The sequence below is a fragment of the Pecten maximus genome, chromosome 6 (assembly GCF_902652985.1).
Source record: "Pecten maximus chromosome 6, xPecMax1.1, whole genome shotgun sequence".
In the NCBI taxonomy this organism is placed as follows: domain Eukaryota; kingdom Metazoa; phylum Mollusca; class Bivalvia; order Pectinida; family Pectinidae; genus Pecten; species Pecten maximus.
Window position 1 is genome coordinate 5,876,150 of NC_047020.1, and position 15,906 is coordinate 5,892,055.

General features: G+C 37.7%; 1 protein-coding gene across 7 annotated transcripts in view; it reads right to left on the reverse strand.

Moving 5' to 3' along the window:
* Window positions 1-4,135: 4,135 nt before the first annotated feature.
* LOC117328820 overlaps window positions 4,136-15,906 on the reverse strand; it is a 106,277-nt gene continuing 94,506 nt past the window's right edge. For 5 of the 7 annotated variants that reach the window (XM_033886388.1, XM_033886391.1, XM_033886386.1 and 2 more), the window contains 2 exons: window positions 8,959-8,988; window positions 4,136-8,208 (listed from right to left, as the gene is read on the reverse strand). In XM_033886388.1, coding sequence (XP_033742279.1) covers window positions 8,003-8,208; window positions 8,959-8,988 — 236 coding nt within the window. In that variant the 3' untranslated portion in view covers window positions 4,136-8,002. The remainder of the gene's footprint in view (window positions 8,209-8,958; window positions 8,989-15,906) is intronic. The other 2 variants (XM_033886390.1, XM_033886387.1) reach the window with 1 other exon arrangement.

Here is a 15,906-nt window from a genome sequence, read left to right on the forward strand (position 1 = left end):
CGAACATCTCGAACCGAATGCCGGAAATGGCAAAAATAAATCCGGATTATCAACATCGCAGCTTTTTTTTTTTTTATCATACTAGACAAGCATATTCAATGTACAAGAAACAGAGTCAGCAGTCATCACTGTAATAAAATCTGGGTAAATAAAATAAAATATTGCCTAGGCAAAATTCGATTTCTGCTTAGGCAAAAATATTTCTGCCTAGGCAATATTCGATTTTTGCCTAAGCAAAATTGATTTTGTTTCGATTATTGCCTAGGCAAAAATCGAATTTTGCCTAAGCAGAAATCGAATTTTGCCTAGGCAAAATTAATTTTGCTTAGGCAGAAATATTTTTGCCTAGGCAAAATTCGATTTCTGCCTAGGAAAAATAATTTTGCCTAGGCAAAAATATTTAATTATGACATCCTTCCCGCGCCATAGCATTCTGCATACAGACAATGAAAAATCAATTATTCTGTCTTGAACAAAATTGAGAAATGTTCTGCTATAACTGTCAAATTACTGTCGATACAGTAATCTTAATAAAAAGCCTATTTTTTTTCTCCCGAGTTTCACTATTGCCCTCTAGCATGGCACTTCTGTAATAATGAAAACACTATAGATAGACAGAATACCATAATGGTCATTCAGAATTATAGAAAATGATTTTATATTAATTATAATTTACAAAGGACTTTTAGACGGAAATGATTTAACTGCTCTCATGCTTCTTAATGTCAGGCTCATGTTAAGGTCCGTTGCTTCTTCAGATAGTATGCTTTATCTGGCGTCATCTATTTCAACAACTAGATAATTCTCCAGACAATACTTGTCGATTTATTTATTGTTCCAACTCTCCCTTTGTCGGATGTGACATGTCATGTATTATCCTATTGATTTTCCATGTCTTTCTGGTTTCCCACGCCAAGTCTTACTACCGTCACGATATACGAAATCCCGATATCCACGCCTCCATTGTGGATATGCTGCTGTTTTTGTCATTTCGTTCTGTGACAATCGTATTGACTAACGTTTGTATATAACACATGTAAGAGATTAAGGTGGGATTTTGAGTGAGTCGTCTTCACAAAAAATTCTAAAGAACAAAACGCAAGGTTAAACTTTCTTTACAGACAGGTAGATCGAATACCTGTTTGCATGGCCTATTATTCCAGATGTTCTTTTCACCAAATAAGATATATAATATATAGTTTCATGAAAACAGAAAATGTGTTGTCAGCATAGTTTATAAGAATGCATGTCTTGCATCCATATCTGAAACAGATTTAGAGACACACAACATCACGTGTAAATCTCGTAGATTTCAGTTCTTGACATGGTGTTCTGATTAAGCCAAAAGTGGCACAACAATGAAATGTCAATTAAAGATCTAAGACAAGGTCTCGCTCACAAGGTCTGCGGACATTTGGTGTACTACAAGGTCTGCGGACATTTGGTGTATTACAGGTCTGACAAGGTCTGCGGACATTTGGTGTATTACAAGGTCTGACAAGGTCTACAGACATTTGGTGTACTACAAGGTCTGACAAGGTCTACAGACATTTGGTGTACGACGAGGTCTCATTAGGTCTGTGGACATTTGGTGTACTACAAGGTCTGACAAGGTCTGCGGACATTTGGTGTACTACAAGGTCTCACAAGGTCTGTGGACATTTGGTGTACTACAATGTACAAGGTCTCACAAGGTCTGCGGACATTTGGTGTACTACAAGGTCTCACAAGGTCTGTGGACATTTGGTGTACTACAAGGTCTGTCAAGGTCTGCGGACATTTGGTGTACGACAAGGTCTGACAAGGTCTGTGGACATTTGGTGTACTACAAGGTCTGACAAGGTCTGCGGACATTTGGTGTACTACAAGGTCTGACAAGGTCTGCGGACATTTGGTGTACTACAAGGTCTCACAAGGTCTGTGGACATTTGGTGTACTACAAGGTCTGTCAAGGTCTGTGGACATTTGGTGTACGACAAGGTCTCACAAGGTCTACAGACATTTGGTGTATGGCAAGGTCTCATTAGGTCTGTGGACATTTGGTGTACTACAAGGTCTCATTAGGTCTGTGGACATTTGGTGTACTACAAGGTCTCACAAGGTCTGCGGACATTTGGTGTATGGCAAGGTCTCATTAGGTCTGTGGACATTTGGTGTACGACAAAATCTCAATAGGTTTGCGGACCTGTGATGTGAAATAGTGTCCAAATAGGTTTGTGGACCTTTGGTGTACAGCAAGGCCTCAATAGGTTTGTCTGTGGACCTTCGAGGTAGAGTAAGGCCTCAATAGGTCTGTCTACGGACCTTTGATGTACAGTAAGGTCTCAATAGGTCTGTCTGTGGACCTTTGATGTACAGTAAGACCTCAGTAGGTCTGTCTGTGGACCTGTGATGTAGAGTAAGGCCTCAATAGGTCTGTCTGTGGACCTTTGATGTACAGTAAGACCTCAGTAGGTCTGTCTGTGGACCTGTGATGTACAGTAAGGCCTCAATAGGTCTGTCTGTGGACCTTTGATGTACAGTAAGGTCCTCAATAGGTCTGTCTGTGGACCTGTGATGTACAGTAAGGCCTCAAGTAGGTCTGTCTGTGGACCTGTGATGTACAGTAAGGCCTCAATAGGTCTGTCTGTGGACCTTTGATGTACAGTAAGGCCTCAGTAGGTCTGTCTGTGGACCTGTGATGTACAGTAAGGCCTCAATAGGTCTGTCTGTGGACCTGTGATGTACAGTAATGCCTCAATAGGTCTGTCTGTGGACCTTTGATGTACAGTAAGACCTCAGTAGGTCTGTCTGTGGACCTGTGATGTAGAGTAAGGCCTCAATAGGTCTGTCTGTGGACCTGTGATGTACAGTAAGGCCTCAATTGGTCTGTCTGTGGACCTGTGATGTACAGTAAGACCTCAGTAGGTCTGTCTGTGGACCTGTGATGTAGAGTAAGGCCTCAATAGGTCTGTCTGTGGAACTTTGATGTACAGTAAGGCCTCAGTAGGTCTGTCTGTGGACCTGTGATGTACAGTAAGGCCTCAATAGGTCTGTCTACGGACCTTTGATGTACAGTAAGGTCTCAATAGGTCTGTCTGTGGACCTGTGATGTACAGTAAGACCTCAGTAGGTCTGTCTGTGGACCTGTGATGTAGAGTAAGGCCTCAATAGGTCTGTCTGTGGAACTTTGATGTACAGTAAGGCCTCAGTAGGTCTGTCTGTGGACCTGTGATGTACAGTAAGGCCTCAATAGGTCTGTCTACGGACCTTTGATGTACAGTAAGGTCTCAATAGGTCTGTCTGTGGACCTTTGATGTACAGTAAGACCTCAGTAGGTCTGTCTGTGGACCTGTGATGTAGAGTAAGGCCTCAATAGGTCTGTCTGTGGACCTTTGATGTACAGTAAGACCTCAGTAGGTCTGTCTGTGGACCTGTGATGTACAGTAAGGCCTCAATAGGTCTGTCTGTAGACCTGTGATGTACAGTAATGCCTCAATAGGTCTGTCTGTGGACCTGTGATGTAGAGTAAGGCCTCAATAGGTCTGTCTACAGACCTGTGATGTACAGTAAGGCCTCAATAGGTCTGTCTGTAGACCTGTGATGTACAGTAAGGTCTCAATAGGTCTGTCTGTGGACCTGTGATGTACAGTAAGGCCTCAATAGGTCTGTCTGTAGACCTGTGATGTACAGTAAGGTCTCAATAGGTCTGTCTGTGGACCTGTGATGTACAGTAAGGCCTCAATGGGTGTGTCTACAGACCTGTGATGTACAGTAAGGCCTCAATAGGTCTGTCTGTAGACCTGTGATGTACAGTAAGGTCTCAATAGGTCTGTCTGTAGACCTGTGATGTACAGTAAGGTCTCAATAGGTCTGTCTGTGGACCTGTGATGTACAGTAATGCCTCAATAGGTCTGTCTGTGGACCTGTGATGTACAGTAAGGCCTCAGTAGGTCTGTCTACGGACCTTTGATGTACAGTAAGGCCTCAATAGTTTTGTCTGTGGACCTGTGATGTACAACAACACCCTGGTCAGTAATAAGTTATGAACATAACAACACCCCGGTCAGTAAGACATACCTCTGTTTGACAGGGGTGATTGCTTTATGTTTATTTCCTCATATAGAAAACCGCTAAAATAATAACAACCTCAATCTGACTTGACTTTCAAATTTTATTTGTGTGTAAATTACATTTGTATGAAAAGGACGGATTGAAACATTGTACAATTTCTGTAAAACAATAGATCTAATAAAATGACATGATTGATTCAAGCACTGTAATGTTCTCCATTAGAAATAAATAAAATGAAACAAAGTAAATGATGCTGTATTATGGAGCAAAGGATTTGTAGGTTTACGTACATCACCTAATTACTCTCAATACATACATTACCTAGTCTACTCTGATATACATACATTATTTAGTCTTTTCTCATATAACACTGATAAAAGCTTTAAAAACATGTTATATGTTATTTGTATAAAGCCCATATAATACAGTATTAATTTGAACCTGTTGAGTTCCTCGCTTGATGACTATTACAACCCTTTATTCAGATGATATATGTATCCCTTGGTGACTATTAAAACCCTTTATTCAGATGATATATGTATCAGATATAAGTATGTATATAGGGTTATCTACCAAACTCATTTCATCTCCTCTGTTAGGATAAGACATAATTCATAATACTAGTTGATGACCTGCTGTGCAGGTAGTTATTTAAATCTCCCTGTTTATTTTCCTGTCTATTTTTACACCAGAAAAACTGAGCAAGTGTTTATAACATAAAGACAATCATCAATCATCAAACAAAAAAATAATTATATAACTATATATCACTTTATCAAAAACAGCATAAAAAAAAAAAGATGAAATGTAGAGACCAAGTGAAGCACCTTGGCACATTCCTACATAGATAACAAAGTCAGTGTTTTATCTGATACATCAAAACAAGGTAAACTGGTAAAGGTAAAACATCACCAATATAAATACAATTGGTAAATTTCTATCAAATGTGGATGATACCAAATTTGTCGTTATTTCTATTCTATACATAATTTAACACCTAAAATGACCAGTAAATATTGTGATTTTTATTTATACATGTTAACTTAACACCTAAAACGACCTGTATTAAAATATTGATACTTCCATTTTATACATGTTAATTTAAAACCTAAATAACAAGTTTATGTCACACATCTCTTTTCTTCATTCACTCAACTTTTAGACCCTGTTCATTTTCAGCCATAATCATTACATTCAGCAGTTTTTCAATTTTCGGACATGAAAATAAAACATGCAAGTAAAACCACATTTATAAAGGTTTAATCATAAATTATGTTTAATATATGTATAAATAATTTCATATGAAATGCATATTACAGGTATTATATATCACAGCTTTGCTATAATCTTTACACTTAAAGACAAAAAATAAATATATGTTACCGTACCGTATTTAACCAGCAATAAGCCCATGCCTGGGAACAAGCCCACCCATATCGCAGCTCAATAATTGACAATATCTTAGTAATGCTAGTAAGTGCCATTTTATTTTCCTACAGTTGTCCACCCTCTACTTTTATCAACATGTCTGGTTATTTTAGGATAAATACGGTACTCAATCTGTACTTGATATGTACAATTACATATCATTTTCTCTCTACTCTCTTTTTGACAATAATTAATTTAGAAGGTTACATTTTAAATACAATCCTAAAACAATTAATTTTTCAGCAGTGTATTCTATCCCTCTAAGGGATACAAATGGTCTAGCTACTATAAGCATGAACAACAAACTGATAAACAGAGGAAATAAAACCTTTATAACACATATAACACAGTTTGAAATAATTCTCAAATATATGTTAAGCAGTTTGATTTGAGCTTATGATATGATATCAAAGCCCCCCTCCCCCAAACCTTGTAAAACTACTGTTAAAATACTGCTTTCTTTTTACAGCAAATTGTATCTTCAAGCACCTGAGGCCCAGTTGTCAAAATCTGAATAGTTCATGGACACATGAAAACATCAAATTATAAACAGAAACCACTTTACCAATTTAAGGAACTCAATCAAGCGGTCTCTGTATAAAGGGTGAATTAAAAGATTTCAGAAAATATATGACCTACCTAGCCACGCAAGGTGAATTATGATAAACATACGAGAGAGTCAGATCCATTCTAAATCACACAAACACTTGATCAGTATTGAAATCATAGACAATGGGATTATAATTATTCTTCAAACCTACATCTTCTATATCAAAGTGGTAATCATACTTTAGCATCAATGTTAAGTTTGCAGCTATCCTATTATAATATTTCAGTAGTAATCATATTTCAGTGGTAAGTATATTTCTGTGGTAAGCACATTTCAGCGGTAAGTATATGTCAGTGGTAAACGTATTTCTGTGATAAGCATACATGTATTTCTGTAGTAATCATATTTCTGTGGTAAGTATATTTCAGTGGTAAGTATATTTCTGTGGTAAGCATATATAATTTCTGTAGTAATCATGTTTCAGTAGTAAGCATATTTCTGTGGTAAGTGTATTTCTGTGGTAAGCATATTTCTGTGGTAAGCGTATTTCTGTGGTAAGCATATTTCTATGGTAATCATATTTCTGTGATAAGTATATTTTAGCACTTAAATTACTGCTGAATTATGGCTACACCATTGCAGTTATTGGACATCATATGTGAATACTGTTTTCTTGGACATGTATATGTTTCGTTGTTATTATTTGAAAATGTATACATAGCGATATGGTACAGATGTACTTTAGTTGTCGTCTAACAATAACAATACTTGCAGGTTTAATACTCCGGGGACACCGGTTCTCATGGATGTTTAAATAATATACAACTAAAACTTCATGATGTGTTGTAACACTCAAAGCTAATCATTTAAGTACATTGTCTCCACATCCTTGTAACATCATCAATGAATACCTCAGTCTTTAGCTGACACAGGTTTTGCCAACATATTTCAAATGTTGATACATTTCTATAAACAGGCTACTGAATCAGACTCCAGTGAATTTATAATTTATCAGAGTAAAGTCACACAACTGATTTTCCTTGTCACTTCCAGTTGAACTGTCCTTCACATATTAACAATCCAAACAAAAGGTCAGATGGAATTCCTAGTGATTCCCGAGGTAAACCGTTCTGTCCCACTTTTGGTGTGATATTAGTCCTAGTTATTCCCGAGGTAAACCCTTATGTCCGACTTTTGGTGTGATATTAGTCCTAGTGATTCCCGAGGTAAACCCTTATGTCCGACTTTTGGTGTGATATTAGTCCTAGTGATTCCCGAGGTAAACCCTTATGTCTGACTTTTGGTGTGATATTAGTCCTAGTGATTCCCGAGGTAAACCCTTCTGTCCGACTTTTGGTGTGATATTAGTCCTAATGATTCCCGAGGTAAACCGTTATGTCTGACTTTTGGTGTGATATTAGTCCTAGTGATTCCCGAGGTAAACCCTTCTGTCCGACTTTTGGTGTGATATTAGTCCTAATGTTTCCGGAGGTAAACCCTTATGTCTGACTTTTGGTGTGATATTAGTCCTAGTGATTCCCGAGGTAAACCCTTCTGTCCGACTTTTGGTGTGATATTAGTCCTAATGTTTCCGGAGGTAAACCGTTATGTCTGACTTTTGGTGTGATATTAGTCCTAGTTATTCCCGAGGTAAACCCTTATGTCCGACTTTTGGTGTGATATTAGTCCTAGTGATTCCCGAGGTAAACCCTTCTGTCTGACTTTTGGTGTGATATTAGTCCTAATGTTTCCGGAGGTAAACCATTATGTCCGACTTTTGGTGTGATATTAGTCCTAATGTTTCCGGAGGTAAACTCTTATGTCTGACTTTTGGTGTGATATTAGTCCTAGTTATTCCCGAGGTAAACCCTTCTGTCCAACTTTTGGTGTGATATTAGTCCTAGTGATTCCCGAGGTAAACCCTTATGTCTGACTTTTGGTGTGATATTAGTGTCTGTAGAAGGAATGTATTTAGTCCACTGTTGTTGTACTGCTGGTGTCACTCATGTTATCCGACACTTTCATCCGACGCTCCTTCACTGACGCCTTGATGGCGTCCAGTTTCGCTTGTTCCTGCTTATTCTGTTCAGCTCTTTCTCGCTCTCTTCGTTCCCGTTTGGAGTCGATGACAAGTTTGGCACACACTTCCAGAGGAGCTGGTTCCACAAATTCACTTCCTGTGAAACAGACAAACATAAGAATTATGTAAACTATCACACAACCAGCTAGGGTTCAATAAAAATTGAAAAATTATCTTAACTGTGCGGCAAGAGCCAAATTAAAACAAAGTATAAATGTTGGCAATGCAGATTAAGACTCAATATTACTAGGAAATATTCTTTTAAATGCATTTTAAACTCTATATATTCCAGCAAACAAATAACATTGAAGAAATTACCTTTTTTTTTTTACATGAGCCATATTTGTTATAGACTATAATTCAGGTATCAAACAACATTCTAATGTACTACTTCTACTGCAGAGTAAAGAATAGTGACAGAAACAGAACAAAGTAAAGGCGTCCATGAAAATTCATTATAAAACAAAGTAAATGGGATCAAAATAAGATGTGTGAAATCTCTTCAGAACCAAGACTCTGATCCCTCTCCCAGCCACCCAGGGAAGGAAAACAGATATTATACAGATCAATAGAATTACATTTTTTTTCTTCTATATTTCCTAAAAAGACAGAAATTTTAGAAATGAGGTGTTTCTACAGCAGTAATTTATAGTCGTTCAAAGAGATCTTCCTCATTTGAAAGTATAAGTTAGAAAGTTGAAACTGACATTTATATATATATTTTATATATATATTTTATCTTAAGATCTAGAGGTACTGATAAAAAGGAAATCTACAACAGTCATGCATATTCTTTTCTACACAATTATACACAGCTAAAATAATTCCATGTTTCTACAAGTCATACTTATTATCTCCCCTTTCTCATTGGTGAACCCTGTGAAACATAAACATTCAAAATCAACTTAGCAGCTATCATAGCAAGGGGAATAACTCTTGTAAATTATGAGAGAGAAGCAGCAGATACTACATAATCTAGACATTGTTGTATAAATTGTCAGTGGTATTTAAGGTATATAGAATGGCTCTTAGCTGTAATGACCTCAAACCACAGATAAAGCATCATTCCACACTAGTTAATTATTGTAAATTTTTAAGGAAGTTTTTAAAAGTATGATAATTTTCATGTCATTCCTACAAATGAGATAAAATTATCTAAGAAACAGAAAACTTTATTTTGGTGAAAAGGATATGTTTTGAGACCCTGAGGATGAATTTCAGGGTCTGAGCTCATTTTCATTGTCATTAAATTGATTTAAACAACAAATAGCCTTTTAAGTGTTTTCCTTTGGAGACTAGAAACTATGGTGTGAGGCCACATGACAAAGCAAATCTTCTCTAGCTGTGTACTGTAAGGACTATCCAGCAGGCCACCTTTGTCATGTTATAACTCACAAATTACACTTATATTTCCTGTCTAAAACAATTCTAAAGAAGCAGGAGATAATCCACCGTCCCCAGAACTGATCTTGGTGAAGGCCTTGTCCAACTGTATCATATGTTATACAGAAGTTCAATAGATATGTCACAATATTTATTGTCAATTCATCTTTAAAAAGATAGCTTCAGCTGTTTATTGCAAAGTAAAATGATGATTTATCTAATGACAGCTTTTGGATAATCATGTCTGATAGCGATATAATCATTGAATGAAGCTTAATCCACTGGAAACTGTGTGAAGGGACATCATCAGGCCGCCTATTATAGACTCTTAATTAGGACATCATCAGACTGTCTACTGTAGACTCTAATTAGGACATCATCAGACTGTCTATTGTAGACTCTAATTAGGACATCATCAGACTGTCTACTGTAGACTCTAATTAGGACATCATCAGACTGCCTATTGTAGACTCTAATTAGGACATCATCAGACTGTCTACTGTAGACTCTAATTAGGACATCATCAGACTGTCTATTGTAGACTCTAATTAGGACATCATCAGACTGTCTACTGTAGACTCTAATTAGGACATCACCAGACTGTCTACTGTAGACTCTAATTAGGACATCATCAGACTGTCTATTATAGACTCTAATTAGGACATCATCAGACTGTCTATTGTAGACTCTAATTAGGACATCATCAGACTGTCTACTGTAGACTCTAATTAGGACATCATCAGACTGTCTATTGTAGACTCTAATTAGGACATCATAAGACTGTCTACTGTAGACTCTAATTAGGACATCATCAGACTGTCTACTGTAGACTCTAATTAGGACATCATCAGACTGTCTACTGTAGACTCTAATTAGGACATCATCAGACCGTCTACTGTAGACTCTAATTAGGACATCATCAGACTGTCTATTGTAGACTCTAATTAGGACATCAGACTGTCTACTGTAGACTCTAATTAGGACATCATCAGACTGTCTACTGTAGACTCTAATTAGGACATCATCAGACTGTCTATTGTAGACTCTAATTAGGACATCATCAGACTGTCTATTGTAGACTCTAATTAGGACATCATAAGACTGTCTATTGTAGACTCTAATTAGGACATCATCAGACTGTCTATTGTAGACTCTAATTAGGACATCATCAGACTGTCTACTGTAGACTCTAATTAGGACATCATCAGACTGTCTACTGTAGACTCTAATTAGGACATCATCAGACTGTCTACTGTAGACTCTAATTAGGACATCATCAGACTGTCTACTGTAGACTCTAATTAGGACATCATCAGACTGTCTACTGTAGACTCTAATTAGGACATCATCAGGCCGCCTATTGTAGACTCTAATTAGGACATCATCAGACTGTCTACTGTAGACTCTAATTAGGACATCATCAGACTGTCTACTGTAGACTCTAATTAGGACATCATCAGGCCGCCTATTGTAGACTCTAATTAGGACATCATCAGACTGTCTATTGTAGACTCTAATTAGGACATCATCAGACTGTCTACTGTAGACTCTAATTAGGACATCATCAGACTGTCTACTGTAGACTCTAATTAGGACATCATCAGACTGTCTACTGTAGACTCTAATTAGGACATCATCAGACTGTCTACTGTAGACTCTAATTAGGACATCATCAGACTGTCTACTGTAGACTCTAATTAGGACATCATCAGGCCGCCTATTGTAGACTCTAATTAGGACATCATCAGACTGTCTACTGTAGACTCTAATTAGGACATCATCAGACTGTCTACTGTAGACTCTAATTAGGACATCATCAGACTGTCTACTGTAGACTCTAATTAGGACATCATCAGACCGTCTACTGTAGACTCTAATTAGGACATCATCAGACTGTCTATTGTAGACTCTAATTAGGACATCAGACTGTCTATTGTAGACTCTAATTAGGACATCATCAGACTGTCTATTGCAGACTCTAATTAGGACATCATCAGACTACCTATTGTAGACTCTAATTAGGACATCATCAGACTGTCTATTGTAGACTCTAATTAGGACATCATCAGACTGTCTACTGTAGACTCTAATTAGGACATCATCAGACTGTCTACTGTAGACTCTAATTAGGACATCATCAGACTGTCTATTGTAGACTCTAATTAGGACATCATCAGACTGTCTATTGTAGACTTTAATTAGGACATCATCAGGCTGTGTACTGTAGACTCTAATTAGGACATCATCAGACTGTCTACTGTAGACTCTAATTAGGACATCATCAGACTGTCTACTGTAGACTCTAATTAGGACATCATCAGACTGTCTATTGTAGACTCTAATTAGGACATCATCAGACTGTCTATTGTAGACTTTAATTAGGACATCATCAGGCTGTGTACTGTAGACTCAAATTAGGACATCATCAGACTGTCTATTGTAGACTCTAATTAGGACATCATCAGACTGTCTACTGTAGACTCTAATTAGGACATCATCAGACTGTCTACTGTAGACTCTAATTAGGACATCATCAGACTGTCTACTGTAGACTCTAATTAGGACATCATCAGGCTGTCTATTATAGACTCTAATTAGGACATCATCAGACTGTCTACTGTAGACTCTAATTAGGACATCACCAGACTGTCTACTGTAGACTCTAATTAGGACATCATCAGACTGTCTACTGTAGACTCTAATTAGGACATCATCAGGCTGTCTATTATAGACTCTAATTAGGACATCATCAGACTGTCTACTGTAGACTCTAATTAGGACATCATCAGACTGTCTACTGTAGACTCTAATTAGGACATCATCAGACTGTCTACTGTAGACTCTAATTAGGACATCATCAGACTGTCTACTGTAGACTCTAATTAGGACATCATCAGACTGTCTATTGTAGACTCTAATTAGGACATCATCAGACTGTCTACTGTAGACTCTAATTAGGACATCATCAGACTGTCTACTGTAGACTCTAATTAGGACATCATCAGACTGTCTATTGTAGACTCTAATTAGGACATCATCAGACTGTCTATTGTAGACTCTAATTAGGACATCATCGGACTGTCTATTGTAGACTCTAATTAGGACATCATCAGACTGTCTACTGTAGACTCTAATTAGGACATCATCGGACTGTCTACTGTAGACTCTAATTAGGACATCATCGGACTGTCTACTGTAGACTCTAATTAGGACATCATCGGACTGTCTACTGTAGACTCTAATTAGGACATCATCAGACTGTCTACTGTAGACTCTAATTAGGACATCATCAGACTGTCTACTGTAGACTCTAATTAGGACATCATCAGACCGTCTACTGTAGACTCTAATTAGGACATCATCAGACTGTCTATTGTAGACTCTAATTAGGACATCATCAGACTGTCTACTGTAGACTTTAATTAGGACATCATCAGACTGTCTATTGCAGACTCTAATTAGGACATCATCAGACTGTCTATTGTAGACTCTAATTAGGACATCATCAGGCTGTGTACTGTAGACTCAAATTAGGACATCATCAGACTGTCTATTGTAGACTCTAATTAGGACATCATCAGACTGTCTACTGTAGACTCTAATTAGGACATCATCAGACTGTCTACTGTAGACTCTAATTAGGACATCATCAGACTGTCTACTGTAGACTCTAATTAGGACATCACCAGACTGTCTACTGTAGACTCTAATTAGGACATCACCAGACTGTCTACTATAGACTCTAATTAGGACATCATCAGACTGTCTATTGTAGACTCTAATTAGGACATCATCAGACTGTCTACTGTAGACTCTAATTAGGACATCAACAGACTGTCTACTGTAGACTCTAATTAGGACATCATCAGACTGTCTACTGTAGACTCTAATTAGGACATCATCAGACTGTCTACTGTAGACTCTAATTAGGACATCATCAGGCCGCCTATTGTAGACTCTAATTAGGACATCATCAGACTGTCTACTGTAGACTCTAATTAGGACATCATCAGACTGTCTACTGTAGACTCTAATTAGGACATCATCAGGCCGCCTATTGTAGACTCTAATTAGGACATCATCAGACTGTCTACTGTAGACTCTAATTAGGACATCATCAGACTGTCTACTGTAGACTCTAATTAGGACATCATCAGGCCGCCTATTGTAGACTCTAATTAGGACATCATCAGACTGTCTATTGTAGACTCTAATTAGGACATCATCAGACTGTCTACTGTAGACTCTAATTAGGACATCATCAGACTGTCTACTGTAGACTCTAATTAGGACATCATCAGACTGTCTACTGTAGACTCTAATTAGGACATCATCAGACCGTCTACTGTAGACTCTAATTAGGACATCATCAGACTGTCTATTGTAGACTCTAATTAGGACATCAGACTGTCTATTGTAGACACTAATTAGGACATCATCAGACTGTCTACTGTAGACTCTAATTAGGACATCATCAGACTGTCTACTGTAGACTCTAATTAGGACATCATCAGACTGTCTACTGTAGACTCTAATTAGGACATCATCAGACTGTCTATTGTAGACTCTAATTAGGACATCATCAGACTGTCTACTGTAGACTCTAATTAGGACATCATCAGACTGTCTACTGTAGACTCTAATTAGGACATCATCAGACTGTCTATTGTAGACTCTAATTAGGACATCATCGGACTGTCTATTGTAGACTCTAATTAGGACATCATCGGACTGTCTATTGTAGACTCTAATTAGGACATCATCAGACTGTCTACTGTAGACTCTAATTAGGACATCATCGGACTGTCTACTGTAGACTCTAATTAGGACATCATCGGACTGTCTACTGTAGACTCTAATTAGGACATCATCGGACTGTCTACTGTAGACTCTAATTAGGACATCATCAGACTGTCTACTGTAGACTCTAATTAGGACATCATCAGACTGTCTACTGTAGACTCTAATTAGGACATCATCAGACCGTCTACTGTAGACTCTAATTAGGACATCATCAGACTGTCTATTGTAGACTCTAATTAGGACATCAGACTGTCTACTGTAGACTCTAATTAGGACATCATCAGACTGTCTATTGCAGACTCTAATTAGGACATCATCAGATTACCTATTGTAGACTCTAATTAGGACATCATCAGACTGTCTATTGTAGACTCTAATTAGGACATCATCAGACTGTCTATTGTAGACTCTAATTAGGACATCATCAGGCTGTGTACTGTAGACTCAAATTAGGACATCATCAGACTGTCTATTGTAGACTCTAATTAGGACATCATCAGACTGTCTACTGTAGACTCTAATTAGGACATCATCAGACTGTCTACTGTAGACTCTAATTAGGACATCATCAGACTGTCTACTGTAGACTCTAATTAGGACATCACCAGACTGTCTACTGTAGACTCTAATTAGGACATCACCAGACTGTCTACTATAGACTCTAATTAGGACATCATCAGACTGTCTATTGTAGACTCTAATTAGGACATCATCAGACTGTCTACTGTAGACTCTAATTAGGACATCATCAGACTGTCTACTGTAGACTCTAATTAGGACATCATCAGACTGTCTACTGTAGACTCTAATTAGGACATCATCAGACTGTCTACTGTAGACTCTAATTAGGACATCATCAGGCCGCCTATTGTAGACTCTAATTAGGACATCACCAGACTGTCTACTGTAGACTCTAATTAGGACATCATCAGACTGTCTACTGTAGACTCTAATTAGGACATCATCAGGCCGCCTATTGTAGACTCTAATTAGGACATCATCAGACTGTCTATTGTAGACTCTAATTAGGACATCATCAGACTGTCTACTGTAGACTCTAATTAGGACATCATCAGACTGTCTACTGTAGACTCTAATTAGGACATCATCAGACTGTCTACTGTAGACTCTAATTAGGACATCATCAGACTGTCTACTGTAGACTCTAATTAGGACATCATCAGACCGTCTACTGTAGACTCTAATTAGGACATCATCAGACCGTCTACTGTAGACTCTAATTAGGACATCATCAGACTGTCTATTGTAGACTCTAATTAGGACATCATCAGACTGTCTACTGTAGACTCTAATTAGGACATCATCAGACTGTCTACTGTAGACTCTAATTAGGACATCATCAGACTGTCTACTGTAGACTCTAATTAGGACATCATCAGACTGTCTACTGTAGACTCTAATTAGGACATCATCAGACTGTCTACTGTAGACTCTAATTAGGACATCATCAGGCCGCCTATTGTAGACTCTAATTAGGACATCACCAGACTGTCTACTGTAGACTCTAATTAGGACATCATCAGACTGTCTACTGTAGACTCTAATTAGGACATCATCAGGCCGCCTATTGTAGACTCTAATTAGGACA